The following is an 18,884-nucleotide window of genomic DNA, read 5'->3' as shown; positions in this document are numbered from 1 at the left end:
GTTATGAGGCGCATTTTACAAAAGAGCGAATCTAAGTCTCAGTGACATTAAACATTCACCAAAGACCACTCAGCTCGTCTGACACATAGGCATTCTGACTTTGAGCACTCGAGCCACAGGATAGTGCAAAAGACAGACCATGCTCCCCTGCAGAGCAGAGTCAGCCAACGTATGCTGTGGAACAGTTTCATGAATTCCTTGTTTGGGGTGACTTCTGCATAGCAGGCACTATGTGAAAAGCTTGGCTGTATTGTGGCTGCCTCATCACTGTGGCAACCTCTGAGGCAAGAACTGGAGGACACTGCAGTTCAGAGAGGTTGCGTTACTGGTCCATTGGCACACAGCTTGTTAGCAGCAGCCTCTGTTTGGATACCATTTCCACTGAGGCTTGGGCAAGGGCTCTGCAAAGCCTTCTCCATGTCCTTTAAGCACCATGTTTACCCCTCATTACTTCCCACTCTGAAGCCCAGAGTGAGGCTAATTCTGTACTAGAATACTGACTTGGATGAAGAGGGTGGGGATCAAGACCACAGCACAAAACATAATCACTGCGGACTGATTTGCATTGTCACTCTGCAATGTGTCCAAGGCTCCGTGTGAGCTCTGCTTGCCCTCTGCCTAAATCACTCGATGACACGATGAGTGATGACATCATGGGGTTTAGAGAGACATGAAAACAACACCCCATGGTGTTTAAATAAAAATGGCCCCCACAGATCCATAGGGAGTGGCACCATTAGGAGGTGCTATGGTTTTGTTGTCTTTTCACAGCAATACCAACCCTAACCAAGACAAACACCCAGAAGTGGCAGGGGATGAAGTGATATGTAAATCCCAGAGAGGCCAAATCTGTCTATTCATGATGAGGAAAAGACAGGACTATGGACAGGCAGGAACCCTTCAATAAGGCAACCCAGGTAGGAAATGCTTTAGACCACATGTGGTCCAGTGAGAGGGTGCTGTGGGATTCCTCCAGTCTTTGCCACAAACTGCTGTCTGACCCAGAGTCCCATGCTCAGGTGAGGTGGCTTTGCTGTCCAGCACAGCACAGACTAAAGCTTCAGGGTCACCAAAAGGCTACTCCACACACACCAGAAAGAACGTGAACCCTGCATGGGAGAGGCTGAACCTCTGTGAAATGCAGACACTGGTTTGGGCAGGACAGGGCCCAAGACTCTGTATCTCTAACCAGTCCTAGGTCGTGTTTCTCCAACTCCACGGAGAGCATTTTGAGAACACAGCAAAGAGACATGCGGGGGCTTAAGAATGTCATATTGCCTTGTTCCTACAATGTCAGCAATAAGTGGTGTCTTCTAAGAGCTAAAAACTGAACTAAAGCATAGCCCTAAAGCTCATGATTCTGTATGCTCATGAGAGCCTTGGGACTTCTGACTGAACTCCTTTAGTTAGTGGGATAGACAACGGTTACTGGAGGAAAACCTTGGTTAGGTGATATAGCAGTTCGCCTATGCAGCATGCATAAAGCCCTAGGTTTGGTTCCCAGTACTACCTAAAACAGCATGGCAGTGCAGATAGGATCCTAGTGCTTGGCAAGCGGAAGGATCAGAAGTTCAAGGTCAGTCTGCCTTCATCCATCAGCACTTTCAGTCAGGGTTGTCCCTCACTCACCTGGATGACTAACCCACTGCAGACATGACTAATTCCTGGCACTGGGTCATCAGCTCACTGAGCTCACCGGCAGTGTCAGTGTCCTCTTGGGGACCCATGCACCTCCTCACCTGTCACAGATCATACCTTCCTCATGTGACAGACATTTTAATAAAAGCACATAGCAAACCCACACCAACTTTTAACGGGCGGAGCCAGTTGACTGTGCTAGCTATCACACTAATAGGGGAAAGGGAATTGTTTGTAGTGGCTCTTCACCATGGCATAGCAACCAGTCAGGCCAGAAGAAATGAACCAGCAACTGTATGCAACAGTAGCCAAAGGAGTGGAGAACAGAATTCAGTGAAATACTTAGAAGGGTCCAACTGCCTCCTAAGGACTTCTTTGAGTTCGGCAGCAAAAAGTCCTTCTTACTAGTTATAGAAGTCTGGGGTTAAGGACTTAAAATTATATACAAAACATAGCAGACAGCTTAAGACAGTCGGTGTAAGCAGATGAGTGGAGGCAAAGGCTTTGACTGAGGAGAGAGATGAGGTTCATGTGCCATTCTCAGTGAGAGAACAATGAGCCACGTCAGGATGACCAAGGACAGGACACGGAAAAGTCACTTCCTGAGCCGCAGGTGTCAGGAAGAGAATAGCGAATCAGGGACAGGCATTTTAGTGACACACATATGCTGGGCCTCTTAGTCACTCTAAATAATGAGTTATGTATATTTTTTAAAAGATGGAGGGAAAGCCTAGGAGAACAGACAGCGGAAAATGTTATTATGTTTCAACAGCAAACCTTCCTTCTGAAGACTTGAAAGGTGTTTGTCTCAACTTTAAGCCTTCTCTTCCTGCGAAGTCTTAGAAACTGCTGATAAACTTTTGGTGCCTAGTAGAACCCTTTCCTAAAGGGGAAAATACACATATTTTAAATCACACAAGTCTTTTGTGAGGGTCCTCCTCCTCCTCCTCCTCTTCCTCCTCCACCTCCTCCTCCTCCTCCTCCTCTTCCTCCTCCTCCTCCTCTTCTTCCTCTTCCTCCTTTTCCTCCTTTTCTCTTTCTTTATTTCTTTCTTTCTTAAAACCAAGTGTGACCATTAGTCTTCAGTGTCAGTTTGTCACATCTTCAAACTACCTGGGATGAAAATCTCACTGAAAAGTTTTCTAAATCAGGTCTGCCCATGGGCATGTCTACTGGGGACTGTCTCTCTCTCTCTTTTTTTTTTAATTAAATTTGAAATGCCATCTACTGTGGGCAGCACCATGCTCTAGGCTTGGGTCCCGCACTGTGGAAGGGGGCCGAGCAGTAGGTATGTATGCATTTATTTCTCTCAGCCTTTGACAGTGAGTATGATGTGACAGGCGGTTTCTAGTACACCCTCCTGCTCATGGACTATAACTAGGACCTGTGAGCCGAAACAAACCCTTCCACCCCTGTGCCGCTCTCTGTCTGGCATTTTATCACAGCAACAGAAATGACATTAGAGCACTAAATACTCTTTGTGACTCATGCTACAATTCCTATTTGAAATTCTCCCCAAAGGCACGTGTGCTGAAGTCTTAGTACACAAACGGGAGGCTGTCCATGAGCTGGCACCATGAGGAGGGCAGTTAGATCCTTGGGAGGACACTGCAATCCTGTCTGCTCCATTACTCTCTTTCCTTCCTGGCAACCACGGGGGGAGCTGCACCCTCCACGACATGGCCCTGCATGGTACCCTATGGTGCTACAAGTCTGCAGCATGAGGAGGACGAAGCCACAGCCAGACAGTGAGTCAGAATAAGCCTTACCTTTTTAAAACGTTGTTTACCACAGATATTTATCACACAGACAGAAAGCTATTACAATCCCTAAATTCCTAATGCAAGTTTTTCATCTGTCGCCCTCTACATCTCAAGTTAGACAGTACAGACCGATTTTGTAGGTGAGGACAATCGACACTTTAAGATGCTTCTGGGACTGCTCAGGTAGTGGTTTCGTCACGAAATACGTAGACTTGAGTTAGATGCCTGGCACATACACTTTAAAAAGCCAGCACAGTGGGGTGTGCCTACAGAACCCTGATGCTGGGGAGATGGGCAGGCAGATTCCAGGCCTCGGTGGCTAGCTAGCCTAGCCTGATGTGCCAACTGCAGACTAGGGGCAGACCCTGCGTCAAAAAGCAAGGTGGAAGCCAGGCATGGTTTTAAACACAGGGCTTGGGGCAGAAGCAGGAGGATATGTGTGAGCTTGAAGCCAACTTGATCTATAAAGCAGGTTCTAGGTCAGCCTTGGTTACATAGTAAGGCCCTATTGCAAAATAAATAAATAAATAAAATAAATAAATAAATAAATAAAATAAAAGCAAGGTGGACAGTTCCTGAAGACACCTGTGATTGACATCTGACCTCACACACACCTGACACAACAAGTACACACACCACACACACACACACACACACACACACACACACACACCATCACATTGGCACACATGAGACTGAAGTATTTACCAGTCAAACATGACTGGTCTGACATATCTATAAGCAACTGTTCTGACCTTTTCAAAGCACTCTAAAAGACTACAAAGAGGGCAGGGCACAGGGACCATCTAAGGATAACATACACTTAAGAAACTGCATAACAAGATAAAAACTTGGTTAGATAAAAACTAAGAAGCAAAAACTCCCATGGGGTGCAGCAGCCAATCCTGAGAGACTCACGGGGAACCTTGCAGGAGGTGCGGCTGGGATGGGAGCTTTGCTGGACTGGAGAAGGACGCGGCTGGCATGCTTACTGTAGGCACTGATGTCTCAGCAAGTGTGATGTTCTGAAGTGTCAGCAAAACAAGCCGTGCCCACGGCTAAGGGTAATAAGTAAGGCAAACATTAGCAGCTGTTGCTTCCGGACAGTGAGCGATCACTGTACTGTGTCTCCCAGCCTCCCCGCCATCATGATTTACAATAAAATACTGACAACACCTCACACATTGGAGTGACAATTGTGCGAAAGGTCCCTAGGAAGGAACCAAGTGAATCCTTCCTCTCAGAAAGCCACGCTCAATGTTCTCTCCTCTGCTGCTACAGCAAGTACGGTAGCTGCGGGCACCTTTACCTTAGCGCCAGACAGAGCTGCTGCCTGGTTTTAGGGTACACACTGTATGGGGAGGCCTGGTCTAGAATCTGCAAGAAGATTGTTAGAGGGACAAGCAGCTGCACACATGTCACTGAACACCTGGACTGAGTCATACCGTTTTCTCCCATCCCTCCTGCGGTATGGCTTAGGTGAGCCTGCATACATTAAAATGCCTGCCTGATATGCATCATTGTGCTTCTCTCGACTCAGAGTTATTCTTTTAAACAAACCCTTCTCTGTCTGCTTTAAAAAAAAAAAAATCAGCCTCATTCCCCTTTTCTCCTAACTGTGCTGTTGGAGCCAACCCAGCCTGGGGACATTGCACATTAGCAGTATTCTGATGTCCAGAATGTTCCTTCTATGCTGAATGTGTGTGAAGCAAGCAGTCGGGGACTGATGGTACAAGTTGCTGCTCCACTGTCAAAGCCAGCTGGTTCCACTGCCAGAGCCACCTGTGTGTGGGTGGAAACAATCACGTACCAAAAAAAAAAAAAAAAAAAAAAAAAAAATGCTGGCCTAGGACTTGGGAGATCTGCAGAGCTGGATGGCAAGGGAGCTGGCTGGGCCCAAAACTCAAGCAAGAGGGGAATTTCATTACCACACTTACATAAGCTCATCCATTACAAATGGCCCCAGTGCGATCATGCGGCAGTCAGATTTGACTTATAGAGGGCTACTTATAAATACGTGTGTACGGCTAGTAAGTAAAATACGTGCGCTAAATACAAATGGAAGGAGCAAAGGACGGCTAACATCCATGAGGTGCCAGTCCTTAAAGGACCACGTACACACCTGAAGTGCACATAAGACACAAGGGTAGTGGATATGCAGAGGCACAAAATACCAATGCACGCTTAACCCACAGGAGGCCTTATGTGGCTGCCCGTGGGTGCCTGCTCACCTTGGCTCTGTGTACCTTCTATGCCTTCCGTCCAGGCAACGGATGAAAGACAAATCTGGCAGCAATGTTTTCGGCTAAACGGCAAAACGTCTACAGTAAGATGCTCAACCGTGAGAGGGCATCGTGGCTTCCCTGGGCTCTCGGGAGGGGTAGAGGGGAAGATGCAGACATATGTCTTCGGGCATAGGACAAGCAGACCCTTTCTGCATACCCAGAGTTTATCGGTCTTGAGAGGCCTTGTACAACATCAATGAGTGGTGTTCCCTGGAGCGGAATCTTCTAACCCCAAACTTGGTTAATATACCTACCTCCTCTTGCCTATAGAAGATACCGATTATGGAAGAAGTTTTTAAAATATCACTCCTATTCCTTTTGCTAATTATAGATGTAATATACCTCCTCTCGAGAAAATTCCTACATGATGAAAAGCATGTAATCAATACCAGAGTTCCAGAAGCTCTTGCCCATCTCAGACTGTCAGTCAAGACTGGCAGCTTCCACAAACCTTTTCTATGCATTGATTCATGTGTCATCTCCCTTCAAATGTAGATTATTTCTCTTTGCTTTTCATTATGAACAAACTAATTAAATGTAGCTATAGATTGGAGACTACACACTTACACTGGGTACTTTACATCATATACACACACATGTACACACCCACACTGCTGAGAGCACAGACTCTGAGGCCAAACCGATTTGTTTAAAAGCTGGGCTATCAGGATGGCTCAGTGGGTAAAGGCTCTGGCCAGCAAGCCTGATGCTCTGACCCACAGGGTAAAAGGAAAGAGCCAACTCCTATGACACCCTGTGTGCTGTTGTCCTCTGACCTCCCAGGGCGCTTTTTAGCACACGCGCACCCCTCCTGTGTCAAACATACAATGAATAAGTAAAATGTAATTTAAGCAAACTGGACCGTCTGTCTCATCATGGTGGAACTCTGGGGTGATTCTGGTTTCGTTCTTGTTGCTTGAGTACTGGGGATAAGAACGGGATTGGCTAAATTGGCTGCTAGAGCAGGTGACGCTGTCACACAGGAAGACCTAAGTGCCCCACATTACCGAGGAACATCTGCATCACTTTTTTTTTTTTTTTTTGGTTCTTTTTTCCGGAGCTGGGGACCGAACCCAGGGCCTTGAGCTTCCTAGGCAAGCGCTCTACCACTGAGCTAAATCCCCAACCCCTGCATCACTGTTTTAATCTCAGTTAAAATGAATGGCTTTCCTCTGCTTCTCCTCTTTGGGACTGCTCATTCTAACTCCTCAATTTTTCCACCAGGCTTTCAAATCTGCATTGTGCCTCTGCCAAAGCCCTCTGTACATTTGGAAAGCTGGTATAAGATAAATAACGGAGACCTTTTCCCTTGCAAATAACTTTATATGGAAGTGACGTCCCACAACATGGGGAGTGCTGACGAGGGGGTGCTGGAGTGGAGTGAAGTTAGTCCAGGCAGTGGATTATGATGTGTGGCCATGGGGACAAGCTACTCTCCTTACTAATCTGTGGCAAGGCACAGGGCTCCTACGATCCCCTGCCTGGCATGCAGGCAGGACCTCAACATAGATTGTCACCTCAGGAGTCACTTGCCAACTTTCAGATCATTAGAAAGAGCCCTGACTGGGTGGCCTCATCTAAGCTGTTGAGCAGAGTTGACGGAGAGGAGGCTCTCTGTCGTTGGCTTTGAAGGTGGAAGGCATAGGGGGTGTGGCCTGTGGGGACTCAAAGCAGCAGGGGCATGAGGACCAACGCCTGGCAACCCTGAGGAATTAGACTAAGAGGAGGTGAGGCCTGGAGAGATGTCAGTCCTGTTTGACATCTTGAATTCTGTGCTATGAAACCCCAATCAGAAACCCTGCCCCTCAGGCCTCTCACTTGTACCGTGATGAGCTGTGAATGGGTTTTATGTCACCACAGTTATGGAAATTTGTTGCTCCAGGATAGAAGGTCAGCAGACCTCATTTCTCCGCCTACAAAGAGAAGGTGAGACTCAAAGCACTCCTACTCACTCGTGGGATTTGCTTTCAGAAGGGGTCAGATGACAAAATGCTCCACCAAGCCCGGTGGGACTGATGGAGCCCTTGCTGCCACTGCCATAGTTACTATCACAGAATGGGACAGACAACGGCCTCGTCTTAAATGCAGGGAGATGAAAACTTTAAAAGTAAAATTTCTGTGGCTGGAGAGATGGCTCAGTGGTTGAGAGCACTGATTGCTCTTCCAGAGGTCCTGAGTTCAATTCCCAGCAACCACATGGTGGCTCACGGCCATCTGTAATGGGATCTGATGCGCTCTTCCGGTGTGTCTGAGGACAGCGGCAGTGTACTTATATACTTAAAGTAAATAAAAAAAATAAAATTTAAGGAAATAAAACCACGTTAAGGAGGATTCCAAGTGCTAAAAGGTTTCAACTAGAACAAATCTCTTATCTCCAGAACTTTCAAGGGAACACAATTTAACAATGAAGGATTCACTGGCCTTTGTATCTTACTTTATTATTGGCTTTGTTCTGTGATGGGGCCTCAGTCCATCGCTCACACTGGTCTCAAGTTCCTAGTGATCTTCCTGCCTCTCTCCCATATAGCTGGAACTATAGGCCGTCACCCCTGGCTCCACATGGTGTGAGGTTACAAACTGGGGTTTCTGTACTTGCAGGACAGACCCTGTGTCAGCTGAGCCATCTCCTCAACCCTTCCCCCATCGTTAAAGTGAAAGTATCCATGGGTTCTAAATCCACAGATCTGACCTCTTCAAGAGGACCAGGTTCAAGACCAAGAGACCCACGTGGTGGCTCACAAACACTGTAACTCCAGTTCCTGGGTACCTGGTGTCCTCTTCTGGCCTCTGTGGGCACTGCACACACATGGTATGTAGATAAGTGCTCAGGCACACATAAAATAAACATTAAAAAGTAATTTTAAAAAAATCCTTGAAAAGTAAACCAGGAACAACACCCAGAGTGACCGTCCCCAGAATGCTTTTCTTGCCGTTATTCCCTGAACAGCTAGTGTAACCAGATATTCCCACAGTGTTTGCAACACTTCAGGTAGGACAGAGATCCACAGGTGCTTTAATGTGTACAGAGAATATGTACTCCTCATACGCAGACACACAGGCATCCAGGGACTTGGATGTCGGGAGGTCTTGGATTCACGCCTCACTGGATTGGGCAATGTCTACACTGGAGGAATACCGTGGTCTGACCTGCAGCCATTGTTCAGTAAACAGAAGTGAGGCTGAGGCAGAAGCTGGGCCTGGCGATGGAGACCTGCTGCCTCCTTTTGATGTTTAGTAACAGTGAGGTCATGGATGGTGGGGATGTGGCCTGGCGAGGTGTTAAGTGGGAGGGACTCTCACTCCACTCAGTTGTGAATGTCAGAGAGTCTCAGACAGGGCTCCCTTCCAGACACCAGGAGCAGAGTGAGTAAGGCCATGGGGTGAGAACGCAGGACTCACTAAAGAAGAGAGGTGCCAGCCCTGAATTCTCCCTTTGGAGCAGCCCTTAGAGCGATCACAACTATTTCCTGTCAGTCCAGGAACTGGACTCTTTTTTGGGAAACAGCATTAGACCCTTCTTCTGAGCTACTGGCCTGGCCTCACCTCAAGTGACACAAGCCCTGGCCAGAGGGAGTCACCTCACCATGCCTCGTCCAGCTGGGCTGTTGGATATCATCCTCTCAACCACAAGGGCTAGACATCACATAGCACATAGCTCGGGTTGGGGGAGAGTTCTGCAATAGGTTTTACCTGTGGACCTTAGAAACAAAATTTTCTGTTTCCTCTGTTCAGATCATTCTGTCCATTTATAGAAGGATCCATAGTGAGGAAGATGATATAGACTCAGAGAGACAAAGTAGAGGAAGAACATACTCCTGGACACAGCCATGCCTGAAGTCCGCCCTCCTTGGCTTACTTCAGTTACACGGACCATCCGTTCCCTTTTCACTAGCGGTAATTCACATTGAGTGCCTCTCCTGCATCCAGAGTTCTGAGAAAAGACTGTGCCGTACGTACATGAGAGTCTCAAGATGTCTCCAGATACTCCCTAGGCACTCGGGAGACAGCCCAGAAGGTCTCTGAAGCTCCTGCTGGTCTAGCTGAGCTCCAGCACCTCTAGCACTACTCTGTGCACAGGAGGTCCCCGTGAGGCATTTCCCAGGTCATCTACAGACCAGAGAGAGAAAGCCATAGTTCTGTGGACCAGGGAAGTGACGCCATAGTTAAAGGACCTGCTGAGCAGTTAGAGTTTGGATCCCTAGAATCTAAAGAAATGCCAGAAGTGGGTGACAGGCTGCCTCTAATTACAGCCTTGGAAGGCAGAGACAAGAGAGAAAATTACTACTGAGTTCCTTGTTGACCAGCCAGTGCCTGCCTCCCCACCTCAAACCCTCCTCCCCTTAACAATGGCTACCTGAGACAGGGCTAACCTATTCTCTAAGCAGACCAGACTCTAAGCAGTGCAGTATTACTGGCCCTTCCTGTCCACAGACAAAACTCCTATAGATACAGTTAAGAAAAAAGCACATGCCTGATGCTTGTACAACATGAGGAGGTGGTTGAACAATTCACCCTGCAAGGCCTTTGAAAGCAGCGGGATATCCCTCTCTACTCCTCAGCTGCTCCCAACCCCCAGATCCTCCCCACGTGCACATCTCTTCACCTCTCATCTAGAACAATGGGACTAATCTTTCCAGTACAACCAACCCATCACCTTGACTCTACCCCTCAGCCCTGCTTCCTAAGAACTGCCCAGGACCTGGGTGGGCACACTCAGCACCTGGGTGGGCACACTCAGCACCTGGGTGGGCACACTCAGCACCTGGGTGGGCACACTCAGCACCTGGGTGGGCACACTCAGCACCTGGGTGGGCACACTCAGCCCCTGGATGGCACACTCAGCATCTGGATGGGCACACTCAGCACCTGGGTGGGCACACTCAGCACCTGGGTGGGTACACTCAGCACCTGGGTGGGCACACTCAGCACCTGGGTGGGCACACTCAGCCCCTGGGTGGCACACTCAGCACCTGGGTGGGCACACTCAGCACCTGGGTGGGTACACTCAGCACCTGGGTGGACACACTCAGCACCTGGGTGGACACACTCAGCACCTGGGTGGGCACACTCAGCATCAGGATGGGCACACTCAGCATCAGGATGGGCACACTCAGCACCTGGGTGGGCACACTCAGCACCTGGGTGGGCACACTCAGCACCTGGGTGGGCACACTCAGCACCTGGGTGGGCACACTCAGCACCTGGGTGGGCACACTCAGCATCCTTTTCCTCCACAAGCCACAGCACAACAGAATTGCACACACTTGTACCATAATGGCTTTCTCCACCACATGTACAAATAAAGAAAACTTGCTAGCACATAGATTCTAAAACCATCCTTTATCAACAAAGAAGGAAACAAAGTGTTCCAGGGGTGCTTTGCTCTAGGAACCCTGGAAGAGCATGCACAGCTCAGTGTAACAGAGCTGAGATTGACTTGTATTGCAGATCTGCACCACCAGATAACTTTCCAGTGGCAAGGTCTTCGTCTTGGCACACTGGGTCCCTGAAGTGTGGGACTTTGTGTACTAAAATCGAAACAGTCCCTTGACAATCTGGGATGGTTCTTCTGCCCTATGTGCCTGCCACTCTTGGCTGACAACACTGAATGTCAGGAGAACACCAAAGAGGGATAGATAGGAACGTGGAAAACGAGGCCCTTACAAAAGACTGCCTTGCTCACAAAAGATCTGGGTTCTATGTGGTCCAAAATGACCTCAGTGGTCAGTTTCCAAAGTGTGTCTAGGCTGCATGGTCAACAGAGACTTCCAGCCAATGACTCTGAGAAATGCTGCAAATTTTCCTTCTGGGGTCTTCTCCAGACACTAACCCATCTCTAAAATGTCCTACAGTGGTGAACACATTTCATATGGCACATTCAGCATGTCCCAAATAAACTGTACCCCATAAGCTTTTTTATCTCTTGCAGGTCATGATCACCCCCTGAACACAATTGGGAAATGGTGATCTTATCCATAAACACATGAACAGCAGACACAAGACCTATTTCAGCCGGTCACACGCCTACCTCAAAAGTCAGTACGATTCTCCTCAAGCTCAGTGGAAAGTACGCTGTAACCCAAGCAAAAGCAGTATCGTAGGGGAGTGAGACGGCTCGCTGGGTAAAGGTGACTATCATGAAACATGACTGTGTTCAAGCCAGGGACCTATACGGTGGAAGGAGAAAACTGATTCTCACACGCAAGTTGTCCTCAGGTTTCCACACATACACTATGGCACACACACACACACACACACACACACACACACACACACACGAGAGATAAACAAGGTCTCAACACACTTCCACTTGGGGCTTCCATGCTTCCAAAGTACTTCAGCAGCCACCTAACCAAATACGGTGGTAAGACACACAGGTGCACCTGGAGGGCTCCTCAGCCAGCTTCATAACAACTGCCCACAGAGGTCTGGGCAGTTGGAAACGGACAGGCCTGGAACAGCATATTTACGAGCACCGTGCTGGGTAGAGTATCCCCACAGGCAATGTCCTGGGTGTGAAAGAACTCAGAGCATCCCTACAGACCCAAAGGTCACAGCTAGAACCACCCAAGCACCTCGGGTCCTCCATGTGCCACGACTGTCATCACCACACTCATACAAGGAAGATGACGGTACCAAGAAGTAAACCCTTCCTAGGCCAGCAAGAGTCCGGTGTTTTATACTTGAGGAAACTTAATGAGTGCCTTAAACCTCTAGAGAGCGAACTCCCCTGAAGGCTTGAGCCTGCACATCATCAGCCTGGCAGACGGCTTGCTTCCTTTTCCTCCACTCCAAGGGGCATGGGGGCTTGGCGTGGTGCTCTCTCGATAGACTTTGGTGTTTTCACAAGAGTCTTCTACGGCCACATGCTCTGTGTCCAGGGCAGGCCATGACCTCCACGCATGAGCACACGGTGCTGTCCCCAGCTGAAGCTTGTTAGGAGAGCTCTCGATGCAGCAAACCATGTCCCCACCACTGGGATGGGGTCACCTAGGATAGACACTTACCCCTCTGAAATTCCAGGCTTTGGGAGAGGGAAACATGGAGAAGTTGTTCTGCCTTGGCCGCTTGGGTCTAGAAGAGAAAGGACAAATGTCACTGCTCACTGAGGAGGTGCACAGGGGAAGTGGCTGCCACTCAGAGGACAGCTGTCAGGACAGATGGCCTGGGGCCCGAGGTGGATGACACATTCATAGATTTTGGCAGCTACTTTCACACCAAACCCCAGCTCGACCCCCCAAGAGAAAAGTCCCACAGCCCCACAGAAAAATCAACCTTTCAACCCATGAAAATGAAATCTACAGCTAAACCCAGATGCAATCAACATACAAATGATTTATTTCTAACATACAAATGATCCCTAAGGGACACCGTCAGGTGATGTAATGCTCCTGGCTTAGATTCAGACAGGAGCCCTCCCTCATTACACACAGGCTGAGGAGTCCCGGTGCCTCCCCAAAGGCCACACAAGCTCTATCTAGGCTTTTAATTTTTTATTATACTTATTTATTGTGTGTGGTGGTTCGATGTGCCATGGCACGTAATTGGGGGTCAGAGGAAAACTTGAAGAAATCAGTTCTCTCTTGCCACATGGGTCCCGGAGATTAAACTTGGGTCTTGGGGGTGGGCAGCAAGGGCCTTCACGGGCTGAGCCATCTCCCCAGCTCCACCAGTTTTTCTTTTTTAAGTGAAGGTAAAATAAAGATATTTTCACGCAATATAAAAGACGTAAATTTGATGCGAAAAAATCTTTGCATAATAATAATGTAAATAAACCACATAGCCTAGAGCTGCACAAGGCAGAATTCTGTGTGTGAGAGGAGTGAGCAGGGCAAGCCTGAACATGGAGGAAAAGGGTATTACCATGAAGCATTAGAAGAAGCGGGGAGGCAGCTAGGCAAGGCCCTGCCTTGGGCTCACATATTTACACAGTCACTTTGGGATAGTAACAGTCCCTGCACCTGCCCACCTTCTCCACTTCCCACACACAACAGGAGCATAGTGCATGCACATGGGGCTTAGTGAAGGCAGCTTCCATAGCTGAGCCATCTACCTCTGCCCCACAGTCCCAGCCAGCCCGAGGACTCACCCTCATTGTGCTGCTTCTGTTCCCTGGGCCTTTCTCCAGCCTTACAGACCCTAATGGACACTTTGTGGCTAGAAGGGACCAAATGTCTACCAGTTCCTCACTCCAGAGCTGTGCATGTGGGCAGCTCTGGAAGGAGCTCTGCTCTGGGGGACCGAGCAGAGGTGATGGGCTCAGTGGCAGCATGGTTCTTCCCAGGGTTCTGAGAGTGTGTTGGATCCTGTACAGTTTTGTCTTCCCAGGGCCTGGTATAGTTCCTGCCCTGGTCATCGAGGAGAAAGGACCTGCAAACTGCCACGACAAACTCCACTTCCAAAGATATTGTCCACCATGACACAGGGCAAGGCTCTTGCCCTCCTCCATGTTTCAAGAATTACTATGGGTGGCGGCTGATGTTTTCACTGCTGGTCAGCCATGACAAAACCTTTCTGCAGTGAAATCAGGCCAGCAAAGACAGGCCAGCGGTGGGAGAAAGACTGCTCCAGGATCCAAGCACTGTGATCAATACCAGGTCCACAGTGACCTTGGGCAGCTTCCCTGACTTCCCCCCAAATCGTCAGTCTCCAGCCTGGAATGGGATGCGCAAAGCGCTCACCTCCACAGGGTTATCCTGAGGAGTTAAGCAACAATTGCTAAGAAGCACTCTGCCGGGGCTGGAGAGATGGCTCAGTGGTTAGGGGCACCGACTGCTCTTCCCGAGGTCCTGAGTTCAAATCCCAGCAACCACATGGTGGCTCACAACCATCTGCAATGAGATCTGATGCCCTCTTCTGGTGTGTCTGAAGACAGCTACAGTGTACTCATATATATAATAAATAAATAAAATATTTAAAAAAAAAAAAAAAAAAAAGAAGCACTCTGCCGTCTCCCTGGATCACACTGAGTACATGTTAGCGCTCAAGACCTGTGCCGTCTACAACATGCAGGGCATGATTTAAGGAAGGGAGATAAAGCTGAGAGCAAACACAGTCCCTGCTCTCTGGGAAGCTCTTCTTAGGAAGTGATCGACTATACTGAGAACACAGCAGGGCACAGGAAATGATGGGGACGAGGCTGGGGGTTTGGGATCATGGTGAGACCAGCTACTACTTATATGGGCAGAGTGGGCTTCTCCAAGAAAGCAATGGTTTAACTGGGACCTTCAAAGAATGAGAGAGTGTGGTGGATATCCAAGGTCCTGGGGAAGGCGGGGAAATGTTTGGTGCCATTAATGAGATGCAAGGCTGGTGTAGGGAGTGGATGGAGAATTCAGAAATCACAGCAGCAAGAACCAGAGGGTTAGAGTCTTACAGGCAAGATCTTCAGATTCTAGTCTAGGTGAAATGCAAGCTCTGAACCGAAGACCAACTAGGTCTGTTTTCAAAGGACGGCTTTTAGTGCAATATGAACAAAACTCTAAGAAACAACACAGGACAGGACAAAGGTGAGATGGTCTTGCAGTGACCCTGATTAGGAATGGCAAGAACTTGGACCAACCGTGGCAGAAGGCATCGATCGGATGGGAGGCAGGTGAAATAAACGAATTAAAGATACTCCATGAATTCCAGACCCAGCTGAGCACAGAGAGATGGTCTATGGGGAGCACAGAGTTGGGACAGAACCCACAAGCAGACACATCACACTTGAAATGATAAAGCCCTCAGGGTGGAGCTAAGGATGCTCAGTTGGATACAAAGGGCAGAGAGCATTCATGAGTAGTTAACCTATAAACACAGGAAGACCATTGCTAAGACAAGAAAGCACTAGAGGCAGGGAACGTTGTGGGGTCGGGGCGTCAAATGACAGCCATCCTTCAAGGAAGTCAGTGGAGCACAGTCGGGAGAACAGAGACATCTTTATATTGCCACAGGGTCCCCAGCAACTTGCCATGAGGATGCTCGTGGTGCTGAGGACGAGAGACAAGAAAGAGACCCTTGTCTGACAACGGTAAGGCAGAAGTGTTATTTGTACAGAATGGAAATGGCCGGAGATCCTAGCTATTGGTTAACTGAGTGAATTCTTGAACCCACGACCTCCTTGAAGCAGGCATGTTTCCTGTCTTTATGACCCACTTGGAGAACGGAGAATCCACTGGGACAAACCAGTATCTGAAGACTTTCCTGAACGTTCATGACATCTGCTTTCAGGCAGCCCAGGCCAACAGTGCCCTGCCCGCCCTGCTCTAGCAGCATGTGGCAAAGATAGTAAGAAACGACACAGCCGAAAGGGCCGCCCCTCCCCCTTAACTACAGGATGCTTGCTCAGTGCGCACAGGATGCCAGTGTCTGAGCCATCGGTGTTCTCACCCCGTTACCGAGGCATACATGGCAGACCAAACTTCAGACACTGAAGTGAGTAGCTGGAGTCAATAGAAACCATGGGATATTTTTAAGGGATATTTTTTGTAACACAGGTTGTTTGACAATATACTGTCGGCAACGTTTATTTTTAATATCCAGAGGCTATGCGCGATGGTTCTGAAGCCTTTGGGGACACTTTTAGTTGAAGGATGGCTCTCCCTCCATTGCTCCCACTGCATCCGTCTGAACCACAGCGTGTTTGCATCGTGAAAGGTTTCCTTGTATCCTACGAAGTCTACATCCTGAGCCTGCAGGTCACGGGTCGGCAGAGCAGATTCAGATCCCTCAGGAAAGAATCATTAGCTTTCTACTCTTTAATCAAGCAACAGCAGACTGTCGTTTTTTTTAAAGCTCGCCTGGGGAGCCCCAGTTCTTTCCTGAGTGTGTTTTTATAACCAGGACTCCGTGTTCGGACTCTACCCTCCCATGAGTCCGCTGGAGGGCTGCCCCCAGTCTGTGTAGAATAAGATAAGATCGCTGTGCTCAGGAGGAAAACATGGAATCTGGTACCCAGTACCCAATCCTCATCCGCACTGGCTTTCAGCCTGCACAGATGGGAACCCTCAGCCCCTCTAGTGTAGACGGCTAAGGTTTTCTTTCAGCAAACCCACACTTGCTGAGTGCTCTCTGTGTGCCCGGAACCGTGCAAAGTGCCAAGCAAACATCAACTCATTCTGTCTTCAAGCCACAATGAAGAGATACTGTTGTTATTCCTACTTCAAAATGAAGAAACCAGGGCTTCCACAGGCTAAATGGTTTGCCCCAAAGCACAAAGCTAACCGATGCCAAAGCCGGGGTTTGAACTCCGGCAGTTCTCATTCCATGGAGCATAAAAGAAACAGGTGATAAAACCATCGCGAAAGAATCGTGAATTGTGAAAAATATTACCGAGAGCAATTTACAGATTCACTGCAATCCCCACCCAAATCCCAGTGGCATTCCTCGCTGACCTGTGAAAACACTGAAGCTCATACGGATGCACAAAGACCCCAAAGGGTTAAGGACAACCTTAGCAGAAATGACAGTGCTGGAAGTTTTACAGTGTCCAACATCAAATTATAACAGAGAGCCATGGCAACAAGAGCAGCATGGTGCTGTTACAGACTCAGACCAGTGGGATAGAAGAGCCAGAAATAAGCACACACCGCTACAGTCACATAATATAAGATGCCTAAGTATTTATTGACAGGGTATGCCAAATGGAGGGAAGGTAGCCCGTGGGAGTTGGTTCTGTCCTGCTATTCTGTGGGTCCACCGGACCAAGCACCTTTGCCTGCTGAACATCTTGCTGGCTCCAAGACTTCAAGGTACAAGCACAGGCAAGGACTGTGGCAGCACAGAAAATAATCCCACGAGGGGCTGTTGGATAGCTCAGTGGTTAAGGCCCTGCAGAGGACCTGGGTCTGATTCCCAGCACTGATTTGGTGACTTACAGCTAGCTACCTATTAACTCCAGGTTCAGGGAGTCCAAAGTCCTCTTCCAGGCCTCTTCTGCAGCAGGCACGCACATGTAGTGCACAAACATACATGCAGGCATTCAAACATACATGTAAAATAAAAACATCTTTAAAAATTGAAAAATATGTAAAACTTAAAGGATCAGCAAAGGACAATCGCTCAAAGAAGAGACCATCTTCAGAAGGGGCCCTAGCCAGGACCCACAGAAGTTTAATACTCAAGGACGGGACCTGAACGGTAAACATACAAGCACAAGCACAGGCACACAAACACGCACACACGCTCATCCAGTGAGGAAATGGCTGATTAAGTGAATACGCAATTCTCTAAAAAGGAAATATAAATAAATATGCTCACCACCCTTAGCCATCAGAGGGATGTAAATTAAATCTGCTTTGAGATTTCATCCACCCCAGTCAAAATGGCTATCATCTGAAGAAAACAAAGGAGACAGCTGTGGGAGTCCCCACTTCTTTAATCCCAGTGCTTGGAAAGCAGAAGCCAGAGGTTTCTGAGTTCAAGGCTAACCTAGTCTGTATAGAGTTTCAGGCCAGACTGGGCTAATAGTAAGACACTGTCCCCCATAAACAAACACAGACACACAGACACACACACACACACAGACACACACACACACAGACACACATAAACACAGACACACACACACACTTATACACACACACAGACACACACAAACACAGACACACACATACACACACTTATATACACACACACACACACACAAAACACAGGAGGGGCTGGGGAGATAGCCTACTCTGCAAAGTGCTTGATGTGTCTGTGTGAGGACCCGAGTTCACAGCCAGCACACATGCAAAACTGAGACTGGAAGGCTTCTGTCACCCCAGCACTGGGGAGGGAGAGAGACAGGCGGAGACACAAACGCATGCACATGATCACACACACACACACATCAGTAATACAACAAAAAGTCATCAGCCTTACAGATTTTCTTACATCTGCTAATGAAGATCTATGAAAGCTTGGAATGTTTGCCTTCTTGTGCAGCTGGAGGCTGAGGCAGTACTGCCTGAGGTCGCTAGCTCGGGGCCAGACAACATAGACAGCGAGACATTATTAAAAAAAAAGACTGATAAACTTTTCCAAATGCATATTATATTTAATTTAAAGTAAGTTTTATGTTAATTTTTATTCTCTCTCTCTCTCTCTCTCTCTCTCTCTCTTTTCTCTTTTCTCTTAAAGACAGGAAACCGTCTCAGGTTAGCCTGAAATCCACCTACTCTTTTGCTAAGCCCTGAGTGCTGTAATTACAGGCAGGTACCACCAGGCTCGGCCA

The 18,884-nt window shown here is 48.3% G+C and overlaps 1 protein-coding gene across 7 annotated transcripts in view; it reads right to left on the bottom strand.

The window, feature by feature from the left end:
• Window positions 1–18,884, bottom strand: part of Arhgef3 (Rho guanine nucleotide exchange factor 3) — a 280,270-nt gene that overhangs the window by 174,568 nt on the left and 86,818 nt on the right. For 6 of the 7 annotated variants that reach the window (XR_015639300.1, XM_087587654.1, NM_001436749.1 and 3 more), the window contains 1 exon segment: window positions 12,694–12,760. Coding sequence is in view for 4 of the 6 variants with exons in the window: in XM_087587654.1 (XP_087443780.1) it covers window positions 12,694–12,760 (67 nt within the window). In the remaining 2 variants the exon portion in view is untranslated. 7 annotated transcript variants of the gene reach the window in all.

The sequence above is a fragment of the Rattus norvegicus genome, chromosome 16, assembly GCF_021556685.1.
Source record: "Rattus norvegicus strain SHRSP/BbbUtx chromosome 16, alternate assembly SHRSP_T2T, whole genome shotgun sequence".
NCBI classification, from domain to species: Eukaryota; Metazoa; Chordata; class Mammalia; order Rodentia; family Muridae; genus Rattus; species Rattus norvegicus.
Note: the sequence above shows the minus strand (reverse complement) of the source record. Positions and strands in the feature narration are given on the sequence as shown.